At 41.1% G+C, this 15,733-nt stretch overlaps 1 protein-coding gene across 1 annotated transcript in view; it reads left to right on the forward strand.

The window, feature by feature from the left end:
- PRELID2 (PRELI domain containing 2) overlaps window positions 1-15,733 on the forward strand; it is an 87,500-nt gene that overhangs the window by 31,801 nt on the left and 39,966 nt on the right. The window contains exon 5 of the mRNA XM_062188910.1: window positions 15,460-15,565. Within this exon, the coding sequence (XP_062044894.1) occupies window positions 15,460-15,565 (106 nt within the window). The remainder of the gene's footprint in view (window positions 1-15,459; window positions 15,566-15,733) is intronic.

The raw sequence follows: 15,733 nt of genomic DNA on the forward strand, positions 1-15,733 counted from the left end.
AGAAGCACCTGGCTCCTGCCTTCAGATCAGCGTGGTGCGCCGACCATGGCGGCAATTGGAGGGTGAACCAACGACAAAGGAAGACCTTTCTCTCTCTCTCTCTCACTGTCCGCTATGCCTGTCAAAAAAAAAAAAAAAAAAACAAAAAAAAAAAAACACCACATTTGAGAGCCTTAAAAACAGAATCAGTGAGGTAGAAGAGAGAATATCAGACTTAGAAGACAGAACACAGGAAAGTATACAGTCAAACCAAAGAAAAGAAGAGGAAATTAGGAATATGAAAAATATTGTTGGGAATACAGGGTACTATTAAAAAAACCCAACATTTGGATTCTAGGAGTTCCAAAGGCATGGAGAGAGAGAAAGGATTAGAAGGCCTTTTTAGTGAGATACTTTCAGAGAACTTCCCGGGTTTGGAGAAGGACAGAGACATCCAAGTACAGGAAGTACATAGAACTCAAAATAAACATGACCAAAAGAGATCCTCACCACGACACGTTGTAATCAAACTCACCACAGTGAAACATAAAGAAAAGATTCTAAAATGTGCAAGAGAGAAACGCCAGATTACTCTCAGAGGATCTCCAATTAGACTCACAGCAGACTTCTCAGCAGAAACCCTACAGGCTAGGAGGGAATGGCGAGATATAGCCCAGGTACTAAGAGAGAAAAACTGCCAGCCCAGAATATTATATCCTGCAAAGCTCTCTTTTGTGATTGAAGGTGAAAGAAAGACCTTTCACAGCAAACAGAAATTGAAAGAATTTGTCGCCACTCATCCAGCCCTGCAAAAGATACTTAAAGATGTGTTACACACAGAAACACAGAAACACGGCCATCAATAAGAAAAAGGTAAAGGAAGAAAATCTCCCAGTAAAAGATCATAGGAAGCTCAAAGCATATATTAGAAATATCTTTGGGAAAATGGCAGGGTAAAGTCATTACTTATCAGTAGTCACATTAAACGTTAATGGCCTGAACTGTCCAGTTAAAAGGCACAGACTGGCTGAATGGATTAAGGAACAAAACCCATCTATTTGCTGCCTACAAGAAACACATCTTTCCAACAAAGATGCATGCAGACTTAAAGTGAAAGGTCGGAAAAAGATATTCCATGCCAACAGAAACCAAAAAAGAGCTGGTGTAGCCATCTTAATATCAGACAAAATAAACTTCAACAGAAAAACTGTTAAGAGAGACAAAGGGAGGCACTATATAATGATTAAGGAGTCAATTCAACAGGAAGATATAACTATTATAAATGTATGTGCACCTAATTACAGGGCACCGGTTTATTTAAAAGATATGTTAAGGGACTTAAAGGGAGACTTAGGCTCTAATACAATAGTATTGGGGGACTTCAATACTCCATTTTCAGGAATAGATCAACTGGACAGAAGATCAACAAGGAAACAGCAGATTTAATCGACACTATAGCCCAAATGGATCTAACAGATATCTACAGAACTTTTCATCCTACACTTGAAGAATACACATTCTTCTAAGCAGTGCATGGAACCTACTCTAGGATTGACTATATACTAGGCCATAAAGCAAGTCTCGGCAAATTCAAAAGAATTGAAATCATACCATGCAGCTTTTCAGACCTCAGTGGAATGAAGCTGGAAATTAGCAACTCGGGAATCCCTAGAGCATATGCAAACACATAGAGACTGAACAACATGCTCCTGAATGAACACTGGGTCATAGAAGGAATCAAAAGAGAAATAAAAAACTGGACTGGAAGAGGAGCAGCCGGGACTAGAACCCAGCGCCCACATGGGATGCCAGCGCCACAGGCGGAGGACCAGCCAAGTGAGCCACAGCGATGGCCCCATAAATAGACATTTTTCAAAATAGGAAATCCAAATGGCCAACAGATACATGAAAAAATGTTCAAGATCACTAGCCATCAGAGAAATGCAAATCAAAACCACAATGAGGTTTCACCTCACCCCCGTGAGAATGGCTCACATTCAGAAATCTACCAACAACAGATGCTGGCGAGGATGTGGGGAAAAAGGGACACTAACCCACTGTTGGTGGGAATGCCAACTGGTAAAGACACTACGGAAGTGAGTTTGGAAATTTCTCAGAAACCTGAATATAGCCCTACCATACAACTCAGCTATCCTACTCCTTGGAATTTACCCAAAGGAAATTAAATCAGCAAATAGAAGAACTGTTTGCACCTCAATGTTTATTGCAGCTCAATTCACAATAGCTAAGACGTGGAATCAACCTAAATGCCCATCAACAGCAGACTGGATAAAGAAATTATGGGACATGTACTCAATAAAATAATATACAGTGGTAAAAAAAATGAAATCTGGTCATTTGCAACAAAATGGAGGAATCTGGAAAACATCATGATGAGTGAAATAAGCCAGTCCCAAAGGGACAAATATATGTTCTTCCTGATCGGTGATAACTGAGCACCTAAAAGGAAACCTGTTGAAGTGAAATGGACACTATGAGAAACAATGAATTGATCAGCCCTTGTCCTGTCAAGGAACAAAGTACTACTTTATTCCTTGTAGTATTTTTTTTTTATTCCTTTAAAACCATTGGTTTTACTCTTTAATGACAGACAGTTAATCTTAGGTGTTAAAATTAAACTGAAAAGTGATCCCTGTTAAATATAAGAGTGGGAATAAGAGAGGGAGGAGATGTACCATTTGGGACATGCTCAGTCAGACTTGACCCAAATGGTAGAGTTAGAAACACACCAGGGGATTTTAATTCACTCCTGTCAAGGGGTCGTGTACCAATGCCATCTCACTAGTCAAAGTGATCAGTTTCAGTTCATAATTGATCATAATGTTGGGATTAAGAGTCAAAGGGAACATAAACAAGACTAGTGTCTGCTAATACTAACTGATAGAATTAAAAAGGAGAGAACAATCCAACATGGGAAGCGGGATACACAGCAGACTCATAGAAGGGCAGATTTCCTAAACAGTACTCTGGCCTCAGAATCAGCCCTTAAGGCATTCGGATCTGGCTAAAAAGCCCATGAGAGTATTTCAGGCATGGAAAGCCAAGACATTGTGGCAAAAAACAAAAACAAAAACAAAATCCCTAAATGAAGGATCTTTGTAAGTGAGATCTCAGAGGAAAGAACAGGCCATCAAAGAAGGAGGTACCTTTCTCTGAAGGGAGGGGTGAACTTCCACTTTGACTGTGGTCTTGTTTAAATAAGGTAGTAGTTGGTGAACTCAAGAGGCTTCTATAGCCTTGGCAACTCATGACAAGAGCCTTGGGTGATTACTGATGTCATAAATAAGAGTGTCAATTGTTAAATCAACAACAGGAGTCACTGTGCACTTACTCCCCATTTAGGATCTCTGTCCTTAATGTGTTGTACTATGTGAATCAATGGTATAACTATTACTGAAACGGTACTTTATACTTTGTGTTTCTGTGTGGGTGTAAACTGTTGAAATCTTTACTTAATATATACTAAATTGATCTCCTGTATATAAAGAGAATTGAAAATGAATCTTGATGTGAATGGAATGGGAGAGGGAGTGGGAGATGGGATGGTTGTGGGTGTGAGTGAGGTTCTGGGGGGAAAAAGTGCTATAATCCAAAAGTTGTACTTTGGAAATTTATATTTATTAAATAAAAGTTAAAATATAAATGATGTGCATTTGACTTAATTTTAAAATTTGACATTTGCTTTTTCCAAATAATTTAATTCTATAAAATTTACATCTTGTAAAAGTATTTTCTTGGGCTCTGCACTTTCACTGTAACTGCATGTGTTTTTGTGGCAAGTGGACACTTCTCTTGTACTTTCAAGTTATCACCCTCAGTGCAGACTTATTTGATTCAGTGGTGTTGCAGAGCTGGTTTTCCATCAGAAAGGGCATTCTGTATACTTAGCACAGCATTTCAGTGGTTCAGGTCTTTACCTTCCCATATCTAGAGCTTCTGCTTACCTTTTGATACTTACACCCTGCTCTGTTGTCTCCAAAGTTGCTTTTACTGGGGGTGTGAAAATACACTGGCTCTGCTAAGTTTACTTAGGAATTAATTCTACGCACTGATCCTGGTGCTCCAGGGCTCGAGGGTATAGTTGTTTAATAGCCTGAATAAATGCCACTGGATATGTTCCCCAAGCATGCTTCCCTGTGATCATATTGACCTTGATTTCCGGTGCACCAGTGGCTGATCAAACAGCAGAATTCACTGTCAATTATGGAACGCTGAGTAACAGGGCCTTTTCTGTATAGAGATGACATCTGGGCTGGAGCCCTATTTTTGGTTCAGTAAGACTGCTCTCCAAAAGACACTCATTTGCCTTTTGATGTTGTATAATATAATCAGGGTCTTTTTCTGGTTTCCCATCCTGTACTTACTGTGTTGTCATGGCTTTGCCCCTGAGATCTGTTCTCTGTCATATTCTCGGTACCTAGCTGTTATCTGTTCAATGGACGATGCATGAAAATTGAGTCGCAGGGACACTGATTGTACTCCCACCAGTCTGTTGTGGGAATGAGGGGAGGAAAGCGCAAAGGGATGAAATTGGCTGGAGGGGCAGGTACAAATTAGGAAAATCTCATGATAAGATTTGGTGGGAAGAGGAGATCGTGAGCTGGTAAAAGTGGAGACCTCTCTGATTTCTGTTGATCACTTACATCTTCTTTGGGAAAAGGGATGAGGCTGTCCTGAGTTTCAGAAACATCAGAAATTTGAAAACTGGAGTAATTGAGCCAGAAACAGTGATATTTAGTCAAGAATATTCCATGGAATTTGGATCTTAGTGGCTGCCACTTTTTTTTTTTTTTTTTTTACAGATTATTTGGAAAAGAGAGACAGAGATCTTCTGTCTACTAGTTCACTCCCTAGATGCCCTCATCAGCTGGGCCTGGGCATGGTTAAGCCTGAAGCCCACAATGCAGTTTGGGTCTCTTCTGTGGATGACAGGGACTCAAGTACTTGAGCCATTGCTTGCAGCCTTCAGGGTGTTCATTAGCAGGAAACTAGAATCAGAAGAATTTCCAGGACTTGGACCCAGGCACTCTAATGGGGTGCTGGTGTCTCAGGCAGCTGCTGCTGCTGCTTCTTCTTCTTCCTCCTCCTTCTCCTCCCTCCTTCCTTCCACCTCCTTCCTTCCTCCTCCTTCCTTCCTCCTTCCTTCCTCCTTCCTTCCTTCCTTCCTTCCTTCCTTCCTTCCTCCTTCCTTCCTTCTTCCTTCTTTTTTTTTTTTTTTAAGATTTATGTATTTATTTGGAAGAGTTATGGAGAGAGAGAGAGAGAGAGAGAATGAGAGAGAATCTTCCATCTACTGGTTCACTCCCCGGATGCCTAGGACAGCCAGTGCTGGACCAACCTGAAGCTAGTAGCTCTATCTGGATCTCCAACATGGGTGTCAGGGGCCCAAACACTTGGGCCATCTTCTGCTGCTTTCTCAGGCCATCAGCAGGGAGCTGGATCAGAAGTGAAGCACACAAACAAGTGCCCATATGGGATGCAGGCATTTCACATAGCAGCTTTACCTGCCATGCCCCATCACCAGCCCCTCAAGCAGCATCTTAACCACTGTGCTAAACATCCAACCCACAGTGGATACCTCTTGATAGATATTTTTTCGTCCTATTTTGTCCTTTAGTTTTGAGTTGTGTGTTAGTCCAGTGTTCAGGGGGCAGGGTTAAAAATGTTACTGCACGTGGTGATTCTAATTTTGTAGCTAGGGCTGGCTCCTGGGAATCAGTGTTTTTAATGTTCTGCAGGTTAAAGCTGAGAGTTAGATTTGGGAACTCTTGTTAGCTAGTCTGTATCTAGTGTGTGTCAGCAGACACACAGCTGGCATTCCTCTTGGAGTTTCATTTCCTACAAAGTTCTTGTTACTCCTATAAAGCATGATCAGTTGGCAGTTTGGCTCTTGGACAGGTAGTATTTCTCAAAGAGAAAATACCTCACTGAAGTTCAGCAAAATTTGTATGACTTTTTTTTTTTTTTAAGATTTTATTTATTTGAGAGGCAGAGAGAGAGATCTTCCATCCACTGGTTCACTCCTCAAATGGCTGCAATGATCTGAAGCCAGGAGCCCAGAGCCAGGTCTCCCATGTGGATGCCAAGGGCCCAAGCACTTGGACCATCTTCCACTGCTTTCCCAAGCTGTAGCAGAGAGCTGGGTTGGAAGAGGAGCAGCTGGGACTCAAACCGGTGCCCATATGGGATGCTGGCACCACAAGTGGAGGCTTAGCTAAGCACACAACAGCGTGGGCCCCATGAGTCTTTTTTTTTTTAAGATTTATTAATTCATTTGGAAGTCAGAGTTACACACAGAGAGAAGAGGCGGGGGGGGGGGGGGGAGACAGAGAGAGAGGTCCTCTATCCACTGGTTCACTCCCCAGATGGCCGCAACGGCTGGAGCTGCACCAATCTGAAGCCAGGAGCCAGGGGCTTCCTCCAGGTCTTCCCATGTGGCTGCAGGGGCCCAAGGACTTGGGCCATCTTCTCCTGCTTTCCCAGGCCATAGCAGAGAGCTGGATTGGAAGTGGAGCAACTGAGTCTTGAACTGGTGCCCACATGGGATGCCGGCACTGTAGGCAACGGCTTTACCTGTTATGCCACAGTGCCAGGCCTAATGAGTCTTGAATTTACAGGAGAGGAACCATCAGTGAAAGTAAGGCATGAAGAAGGGAGAATTAAGTCAGTCTGGTTAGTGTTGAAATTGTGTTGCATTTTCTGTTCTCATGGAGATGCTGGTTACATTTTCTTTCTTTTTGTTAGCTTTTGGATCAATTTTAATTTTTTTTAAAGATATATTTATTTGAAAGTCAGAGTTACACAGAGAGAGGAGAGGCAGAAAGAGAGAGAGAGGTCTTCCAACCGCTGGTTCACTCCCCAGATGGCTGCAGCAGCTGGAGCTGTGCCGATCTGAAGCCAGGAGCCAGGAGCTTTCTCTGGGTTGTCCCACATGGGTGCAGGGTCCCAAGGACTTGGGCCATCTTCTACTGCTTTCCCAGGCCTTGCAGAGAGCTGGATCGGATGTGGAGCAGCTGAGTCTTGAACCGGCGCTCATATGGGATGCCTTCACTGCAAGCAGCATCTTAACCCGCTATGCCACAGTGTCAGCCCCTCTAGGCTTATTTTTATGGCTATATTTTGAGCTATTTTCTGTGCTGTAGGTGGAGGCTGCTCCATTTCATATGGGTCTGACCTCAAGAGTGTTGTGGCATTGAGAAGAGTTCAGGTGATAATTCCTGGTCATTCTGTTTGATCCTCCCCTCTGCTCAGGAAAGACTCAACAGTTTCTTGCCTGAAGGTAGGAAGATCTTGTAGCCTTCCTTAGGTCTAACTCCAAGAATTTATTACTTAATATTTAAAAATAACCCCCATATGATATTTTAATTGTAGAACAGTCACAAGATACTTACAAGAAAAATCAGTGCTGTGTTCACTCCCTCTTCAGTTTTATGCTGCCTTTAATCAGTGACCCCAGAGGAAACTGTACTCTGACCTCCATTCTTGCAGATTAGTTTCGCCTGTTGCTCTTCATGTCGAATGGATTCATGTGGAACTACTCTGTTCTGTCACTTTTAGCATTGTGTCTGAGAAAAGTATCTTGTGGAGATCAGTAATTTGTCATTTTCCTATTCCTTGCATGAGCATACTGCAATCGCTACAATTTATTTACTCCTTCTGAAGAAAAATCATAGAAACATGGAATTATACTATATGCAGTATTCTGACTTTTACATTAACAGTACATTTGAGACTGCCTTTTATTAGATGCATAGTTTTCAGTGATTTTTCATAGCTGTTCAAATATATTTGTTGTATAAAATTACCAGTTTTATTACATGTCCTAATTATTGGATTGTTTCTACTTATTTGCTCTTAGATATAGTGCTATGAAGAATTCGTTTAAAGGCTGGCATAAGCGCTCACATAGGATTATTTTCTTGGGACACATTGTTAGAAATAGACATTACAGGTTCAAGGGCTTTGTCTGAGGCTTTTTTTAGGCATTGGTAAGCTTAAGTATGAATTCTCAAACATCCCAAGAAACTCCCAGGGGCATGGTGATTGGCAGCGTTGTATAGATGTCTGCCTGAAATGGGATTACAAACAGTCACATAATTGTTGGAGCCCAGTGAAGAGTGAAAATGCTGATCCGCCTTGTTCAAAGATGATTCAGAACTTTGAGACAGTGACAACAGAGTATTCAACAATGCATGTGGCTCTGTGCAGGCGTATAGAACATAAACCCACAATGCCAGCGTGAGTCGAAAGTGTGCACTGGTAGGCCTACTATTGCAAAACAAGCCTCCAGTTGGGCTTGTTCACAGACCCTTGTATAGTTTGAAGTGTTGCCCACCCACTCAGGCAATCAGTAAGGCTTCACTGAACAGAGACTTTTCTAGTTGATAGGAGAGTGGGAAGGGCAGTGGCATCAAAGGTTAACTGTGTGGGTGGATTCAAGCAGTGGACCTGCCACTTATTTTTGTGTGATCTGAGCAGATTTGCCTCTTTGAACCTAAGTTTTTCCAATTGTAAAATGAGATTGGTATATTATGTATGTCGTAAAATTGTTGGTAATTAAATGAAATGCATGCGATATAAAAAACTTAATACAATGATTTACTACAATAGGCTATTAGAAAGTAACTGTTAGAGATTGAGTAGGATTTGACTTTTCAAACTCATGCAAAGATCTAAGCTCCAGTCTTGTGTTGATAGTCAATGGTGGTGGATTTGATCCGATTATAGTGTCTGAATGGGAGGGCCTTTTGGAAGTGATTGGGTTAGGCTGCTGGGATCCAATCATGATGGCTTTATAAAGAGAGAGTATGGGAAGGAGAAGGAGGACGTGGTTCCTATCTCTCTTCCTGGCTCACCATGTTACCTCCCTCCATATACATACGTTCCACCACCCTCATCAGACACCTTCCTGCTGCCCAGTCTTGGACTCTGAACCCGATGAACCTTCCTTCCTCAGAAGCTCCACTCAGGTATTTGTTGTGGTGACAAAAATTTGAGCAATACACTGCTATTATTGTCAGTTCTTTAAATACTGGTTCTGCTTCAATGAATGAGCCTCCCTCTCAGATACCACAGTGGGTTATCCCTAAGGCAGGTGAAGACTCTCTCTCTTGGTTCAGTTTCTCTGACAAGAAGTATTAAGAAGCACTATAAATGTCTCTATTTGCTTTTTCACATTCTCTGCCTGCCTGTCCAATCCTGGGTTTTCAAACAGAAAGTGAAAGAAATTGCCTTTTTAAATTTTAAATATTTATTTTATTTATTTGATAGGCAGAGTTACAGAGAGAGAGGAAGAGATAGAGATTTTTCCTCTTTCTTCTTCTGTTCAGTTTTCCTAAATGCATTATTGATTTATCTCCATGCATTAGTCATTATAATTAAGGATACAGTGAAATTAAAATAGATAGAACTGTTTAGGAAAACATTTGAAGTTGAAGCTGTGCATATCCTATGGCCCATATACTTGAGTGCTATATACCCTAGAGACAGTTGTGCATGTATCTACCTGGGTACATTATAAATGTTTTCATAACAGCATTGTTGATAGCACACATAAACTGGGTCCATTTAAAATGTTATCTTCAGTAGAAGGGGTACATTATTGAAATATTTTCTAACGGCAGAATACTATATGCAGCAATGAAAATGAGTGAACAACTATAGTGTGCAGCAATACGGATGGGCTCATAAACAAAAGACTGATTATGTGGGCTTTATTCTCTGTAACTTATCAACAGGTAATGACATGTATGTGCTTAGGAAGCAGATTTGATATAGGGTGGGAGTATAGGGAGTCTATGCTGGAGACAGGGCATCTGTTCGGAGGCACTTGCAATGGTCCTGAGATAAAACACTGTGCCGTACTCAGGCAGTGGCAGTAGTGCAAGAGAGAATGGCATGGGCTATTGAGGGATACTGGATATAAAATAAATACAGTGCTGACTGATTGGATGTTTGAATTGATTGTAGAGAGGGAGCAGGTAATATGTTGAGATTTCCAATCTATGGATTAGATTTCTAATCTATGGGTTAGATGGATGATTATGTCATCAACTGAGCTCAGAAGAGGACTAAAGTTTGGAGCTGGTAGATAATCTGTATGGCATTCATCTTCAAGACCTTGGGCAGCTTATTTAACTTCTATTTAACACAGTTTCTTCTTATGTAAACATGAGATAATATTTTTAAAAACATGAATATCAACTTCTAAGAAAGCACATTGTCATCTGATGCAAAACATACATTACTGTACAGTTTTGTTGAGGAGTAAGGGTGACCCAGAGTATGTAATATCATAAATGTGATGCAGTCTTTTCTTTAGACTTAACAGAGGTAAAAGGGAGGTATGGGAAAACTTGAATTATGCTTGGTCTTTTGAGGGAAACAGCACATACACTACAAGTGTGGGGCAGGAAGAATGTCTTAGGATCGAAGGCACAAAGAACTGAGATCACATAGTGTGAGGAGAGGGCAATGAAGAGGTAATTAAGTAGTCTGTAAATAAAGGGCAAGCCAGATGTTAGCATGTACCCTTGCTGAAAATGGTTCCTGCTAGCACAAAATCCTCTAGAAATACTATATATTTATATGAAAATAAAACTAGGGACAGGTGTTTGGTATAGCAGCTGAGACACTGCATGAGATACCAACATTCTGTGTCGGAGTGCCTGGCTGGGAGTCCTGGCTCTGCTTCCAATCTGCCTTGCTGATGCATACCCTGGGAGACAGTGAGTGATTGCTCAAGAGCTTGGGTTGCTGTAACTGTGTGGGAGACCCAGATTGACTGGCAACTTGGATTGAATTCCAGGCTCCTGGCTTCTGCCTGGAATAGTTCTGGCTATTGCAGGAATTTGCAGAGTGAATCAACAAATGAAAGTTTTTTCTGTCTGCATCTCTCTCTGAGTAAGCAAATAAAGTGATGGTCAAGGCCTTATTAATTTTTTTGGTGATCAGCAAAGTAACATTTTATTATACAAAAAAATTTTAATCACCGGATAATAGCACAAAGTAAATAATGCTCAGAGATTCTGTTATTAGCATTTACGCTCTTTCTGTTCATGCATTTTCCATCCTTTTTGCTTTTTTTTTTTTAATAGAACTGAAATGAAACTGTACATTGTTGATATGTCTAGCTGTGATTTGCACAGGAACTGAAATAGAGGCTAATCCTAGCAGGAGGTATTTAGGCTGCCCGTGTGTCACAAGAAGAGAATGTCTGATGTGTTTTGTCAATGAGTTATTGAGAGAGAGCGCAACATTTTCTTCTCTGACAGTCTTAAAATATAATAGGATAAACCCTCATCCCATTGATGGCGAGGGCATGACCCTGCTTTACTGCGCTGTTATTCTTGGATACACGAACACACCCGGAGAGTGCTTTTATTAGGACTTTTTTCTCCCCAAAGTGGGGGAAGAAATATTGGTTGGAATATGATGTCAGAGAGACTTTTATTAATCCCTCACCTGTACTTGCCTTCAGTTCTGACGAATGCATCTCTCCCAAGAGTGTAAGACTGCTCAACTTTGCATTTTTCAATATAAAAATCCGTGTAAAATTCTACTTTGACTAATCCAGAATAAAGACAGCAAAGATTAATGTCACTAGGATAAAGTTTTACATGAGCAAATCATTTTAAATAGGCTTAAATCTGAGAGATGGCAGCTGCTTAGACTGAAGGTGTGTATGTCAGATTGGATGGGATAACTCTGTGTTGGGTGTGGAAGATGGAGGAGGAAAGGGGAGGGAGAGGAGTTCTGAAAGCTCCTTTGACTGTGTGCATGATGTTATTGGAGGGCTGCTGCTGTCAGAGGACGGTCTAAGGAAGAGGTTACAGAAGTCATGTTGACTGAAATCAGTGTTTTCTCAGGATATCTGTGTGTCAGTGCATGTGGTCATGTGTCAATGGATATACACACATGCAAATATACACTTAAGAGACAGCTTCCATCTCGTTTCCATGTAGGTGGATGAAGGCATATATTCTGTTCTTGGTTTGTAGTTTGTTTTCTTTCAGCATTTTGTTTTATTTTATTTTATTTTTTTTTAAAGATTTATTTATTTTACTTGAAAGATTTACACAGAGAGAGGAGAGGCAGAGAGAGAGAGAGAGAGAGAGAGAGAGAGAGGTTTTCCATCCGATGGTTCACTCCCCAATTGGCCACAATGCTGGAACTGTGCTGATCTGAAGCTTAGGAGCCAGGAGCCTCTTCTGGGTCTCCCCTGAGGGTTCAGGGGCCCAAGGACTTGGACCGTCTTCCACTGCTTTCCCAGGCCGTAGCAGAGAGCTTCATTGGAAGTGGAGCAGCCGGGTCTTGAACCGGTGTCTGTATGGGATGCTGGTGCTTCAGGCCAGAGCATTAACCCGCCGCGCCACAGTGCCGGCCTGCATTTTGAATATATCATCATATTTGCTTCTGGCCTGCAAAATTTCTGTTGATAAATCCACTCAAAATCTTATGGAAGCTCCCTTGCATATGAAAAGTTGCTTTTCTCTTGCTCCTGTCAAGATTTTCTTTGTGGCTTTTGACAACTTTATTATAAGGCGTTTTGGGGGGTGTCTTCTTAGATTTATCTTAGTTCAAGATTATGTTGAGCATCTTGAATTTGTATGCCTATTTCCTCCCTCAAATTTGGGGACATTTTCTGTCATTATTTCTTCAGATAGGCTCTCTGCCCCTTTCTCATTCTCTTCCCCTTCTAAGACTCCCATGATCTGTAAATTGACGTACTCCATGGTGTCCCCTCACCGAAGTCTCTCTTTACCTTTCTTCATTCTTTGTCCTTTTGCTTCTCTGACTCTAATTTCCAGTGACTTATCTTCAAGTTTGCTGATTCTTTATTCTGCTTGATCAAGTCTGCTGTTGAACCCCTCTAGTGAGTTTGTTCATTTCAGTTATATTCTTTACTGTTAAATTTCTGTTTGGTTCTTTTTAAAAAGCATTATTTCTTTGTTGTTATTCCTGTTTTATTTTTTAAAAGATATATTTTATTTATTTGAAAGGCAGAGTTACAGAGAGAGAGGGAGAGATAGAGATTCTCTGAGTTCTTCCATCTTCTGGTTCACTACCCAAATGGCTGCAGTGGCTCTCTGGGCCAGGGTGAATTCAAGAGCTAGGAGCTTCTTCTGGGTCTCCCACGTGTATGCAGGAGCCCAAACACTTAGGCCATCTTCTGCTGCTTTCCTAGGTGCATTAGCAGGGAGCTGGATTAGAAGCGGAGCAGCTGGGACTTGAACCAGTTTCCATATGGGATGCAGGTGCTGCTGGTGGAGGCTTAACCTTACACGCCACTGCGCTGGCCACCCCCATTTTAAAACAAGATAACTAGCACATGAAAAAGCAACCAGCTATCCCAGAATCTCACCAGTCAGCCCAACTACAGATTCTGGGGCCTCTCTGTCTTCTTTGGGCCTGTATCTTCTCTTAGCTTGTGTGTCTGATTTGTGTTTGTGGTACTAATTGCTCTCTAGTGCTGTGACAAGTCAACGTGCTTGTTGCATCTAAAGTGTTCTGCCATCTCCTTCAGCACTTTGAATCACTCCCTTGGCAGCCCCTCGTAAAGCCAGAATGTTGGGTGCACATTTAGCTGTTACTCTTCCATGGGAATGCTGGGCAATGGGAGTTTTTTACTTACTGTGCTCTGTGCTGTCTCGACTGGGAAGGGGTTATCATGAATGATCACAGCAAACTTGCATATGTGGTTTTTCTTGGCTTCGCATTCACCTGGGAAGCTGCCACCTCTTAACTGGTGTTGGAGTTCACAAAGACATTTTGGTTCCTATATTGTTGTTAAGTTTGTGTCTCCTTAGGAGGAATGAGGACTTCTAGATTCCTATTCAACCATCTTATGTCACTCTTAAATGTAAGCAAGTTCCCATTGGATGAAGTGGAGTTAATTTAATATTGGAAGAACTGTGACAGAATTTGTAGACATGGTGACACATCTCTTTTTCTCTTCTGCCTCTCCACAGTCAAGGATTAATGAAGTCATTTCAGGCTTCCCATTCTCCGTCTCTATCTGTCTGTCTCTCTTTGGTAATAGTGGCTAACATCTAATAATGCTTGCTATTTATCACTAGTTCTTTGTGTTCCTGTTGTGTGTAAGTCAGTTAATTTTCACCATAGTTGTTAAAGGAAAATACTATGATCATTTCCATTTTACCTGTGAGGAAACTGAGTTACAGAGGATCTAAATAATTTGCCTACCTCATATAGATGGTAATTGTCTCAGAATATATTTTTTAAAAGATTTATTTATTTATTTGAAAGTCAGAGTTACACAGAGAAGGAGAGGCATAGAGAGAGAGGTCTTCCATCTACTAGTTCACTCCCCATTAGCCGCATTGGCCAGAGCTGCTCCAGTCCGAACCCAGGATTCAGGGGCTTCTTCCTGGTCTCCCATGCAGGTGCAGAGGCCCAAGGACTTGGGCCATCTTCTACTATTTTCCCAGGCCATAGCAGAGAGCTGGATAGGAAGTGGAGCAACTGGGACTTGAACCATCACCCATATGGGATGCTGGCACTGCAGGTAGTGGCTTTACCTGCTATGCCACAATGTTGGCCCCCGAATCAATTTTTTGAATTAATTAATTTTTTAAAGAATACAAATTTCACTTGTACAACTTTAGGAATATAGTTGTTCTTCCCATCACACTGCCCTCCTAACCCACACTCCGACCCCTCTTCCTCATCCCTTTCCCCTTCCCAGTCCCATTGTCCATTAAGATTCATTTTCAATTAACTTTATATACAGAACAATTTGCATAACACACTCACACAAATTGTTTGAGAATAAGTATCACATTTAACTCTCATGATACAACTCATTGAAGACAGAGGTCCTGCATGGGGAGTTAGTGCACAGTGACTCATGTTGTTCATATAACAACATTCTTATGTATAACGTCAGGCTCTTAACATGTATTGCCAAGGCTAGGGAAGCCTTTTGAAACCACCAACTTCGTCAGTATTTAGACAGCCATTAGCAAATTGGAAGTCCTCTCCTCATTTTAGAGAAAAGTACATCCTTCTTTGATGGCCATTTCTTTCCGTTGGGATCTCACAGAGATGCTGCATGTAGAATATTTTTTGCCACAGTGTCTTGTCTTTCCATGCCTGAGATGATCTCACAAGCTTTTCAACCAGACCAGGAAGCCTTAAGGGCTGATTCTGAGGTCAGAGTGCTACTTAAAGCAATTGTCATTTTATGAGTCTGCCGTGTGTACTGCTTCCCATGTTGGAACATTCATAATCAATTTTTAAAAAGGCATTTTGCAGTAGGAAATGAGCATTTCCTAATTTGAATAAACTGTACATCTAATTTTAATAAAATCCTTTTGTGTTACAGGAAAGTCTGTGTATTATTTTGTATTGATGATAAGTGGTAATTATGCTACTGGAAATGTCTATAGTTTACAGATTCAAATGCAGAATAATATCAAAGATTTTTTTTTTTTGTAGGACAGAGTTCATTCAAAGAGGCAAGATTTCAATCACAGGGGCTGGATTTCTCAACTGCATTTTAGAAACTTTTGCCAGCACATTCTTACGACAGGGAGCCCAGAAGGTAAGCTTCTTTCTTCTTTGTTCAAACATTGATTTTAAGAAATCTTAGGGATCCTAGTAGGATTTTGAATAAGGCTAATGAATAGACATAACAGGTAAAATGTAGTTAATAAACTACATTGCATAAAATATGCAAAAGTATTTGCCTTTGATAATTATTATACAAATC

This window comes from Lepus europaeus, chromosome 4 (genome assembly GCF_033115175.1).
Source record: "Lepus europaeus isolate LE1 chromosome 4, mLepTim1.pri, whole genome shotgun sequence".
Taxonomy (NCBI): domain Eukaryota; kingdom Metazoa; phylum Chordata; class Mammalia; order Lagomorpha; family Leporidae; genus Lepus; species Lepus europaeus.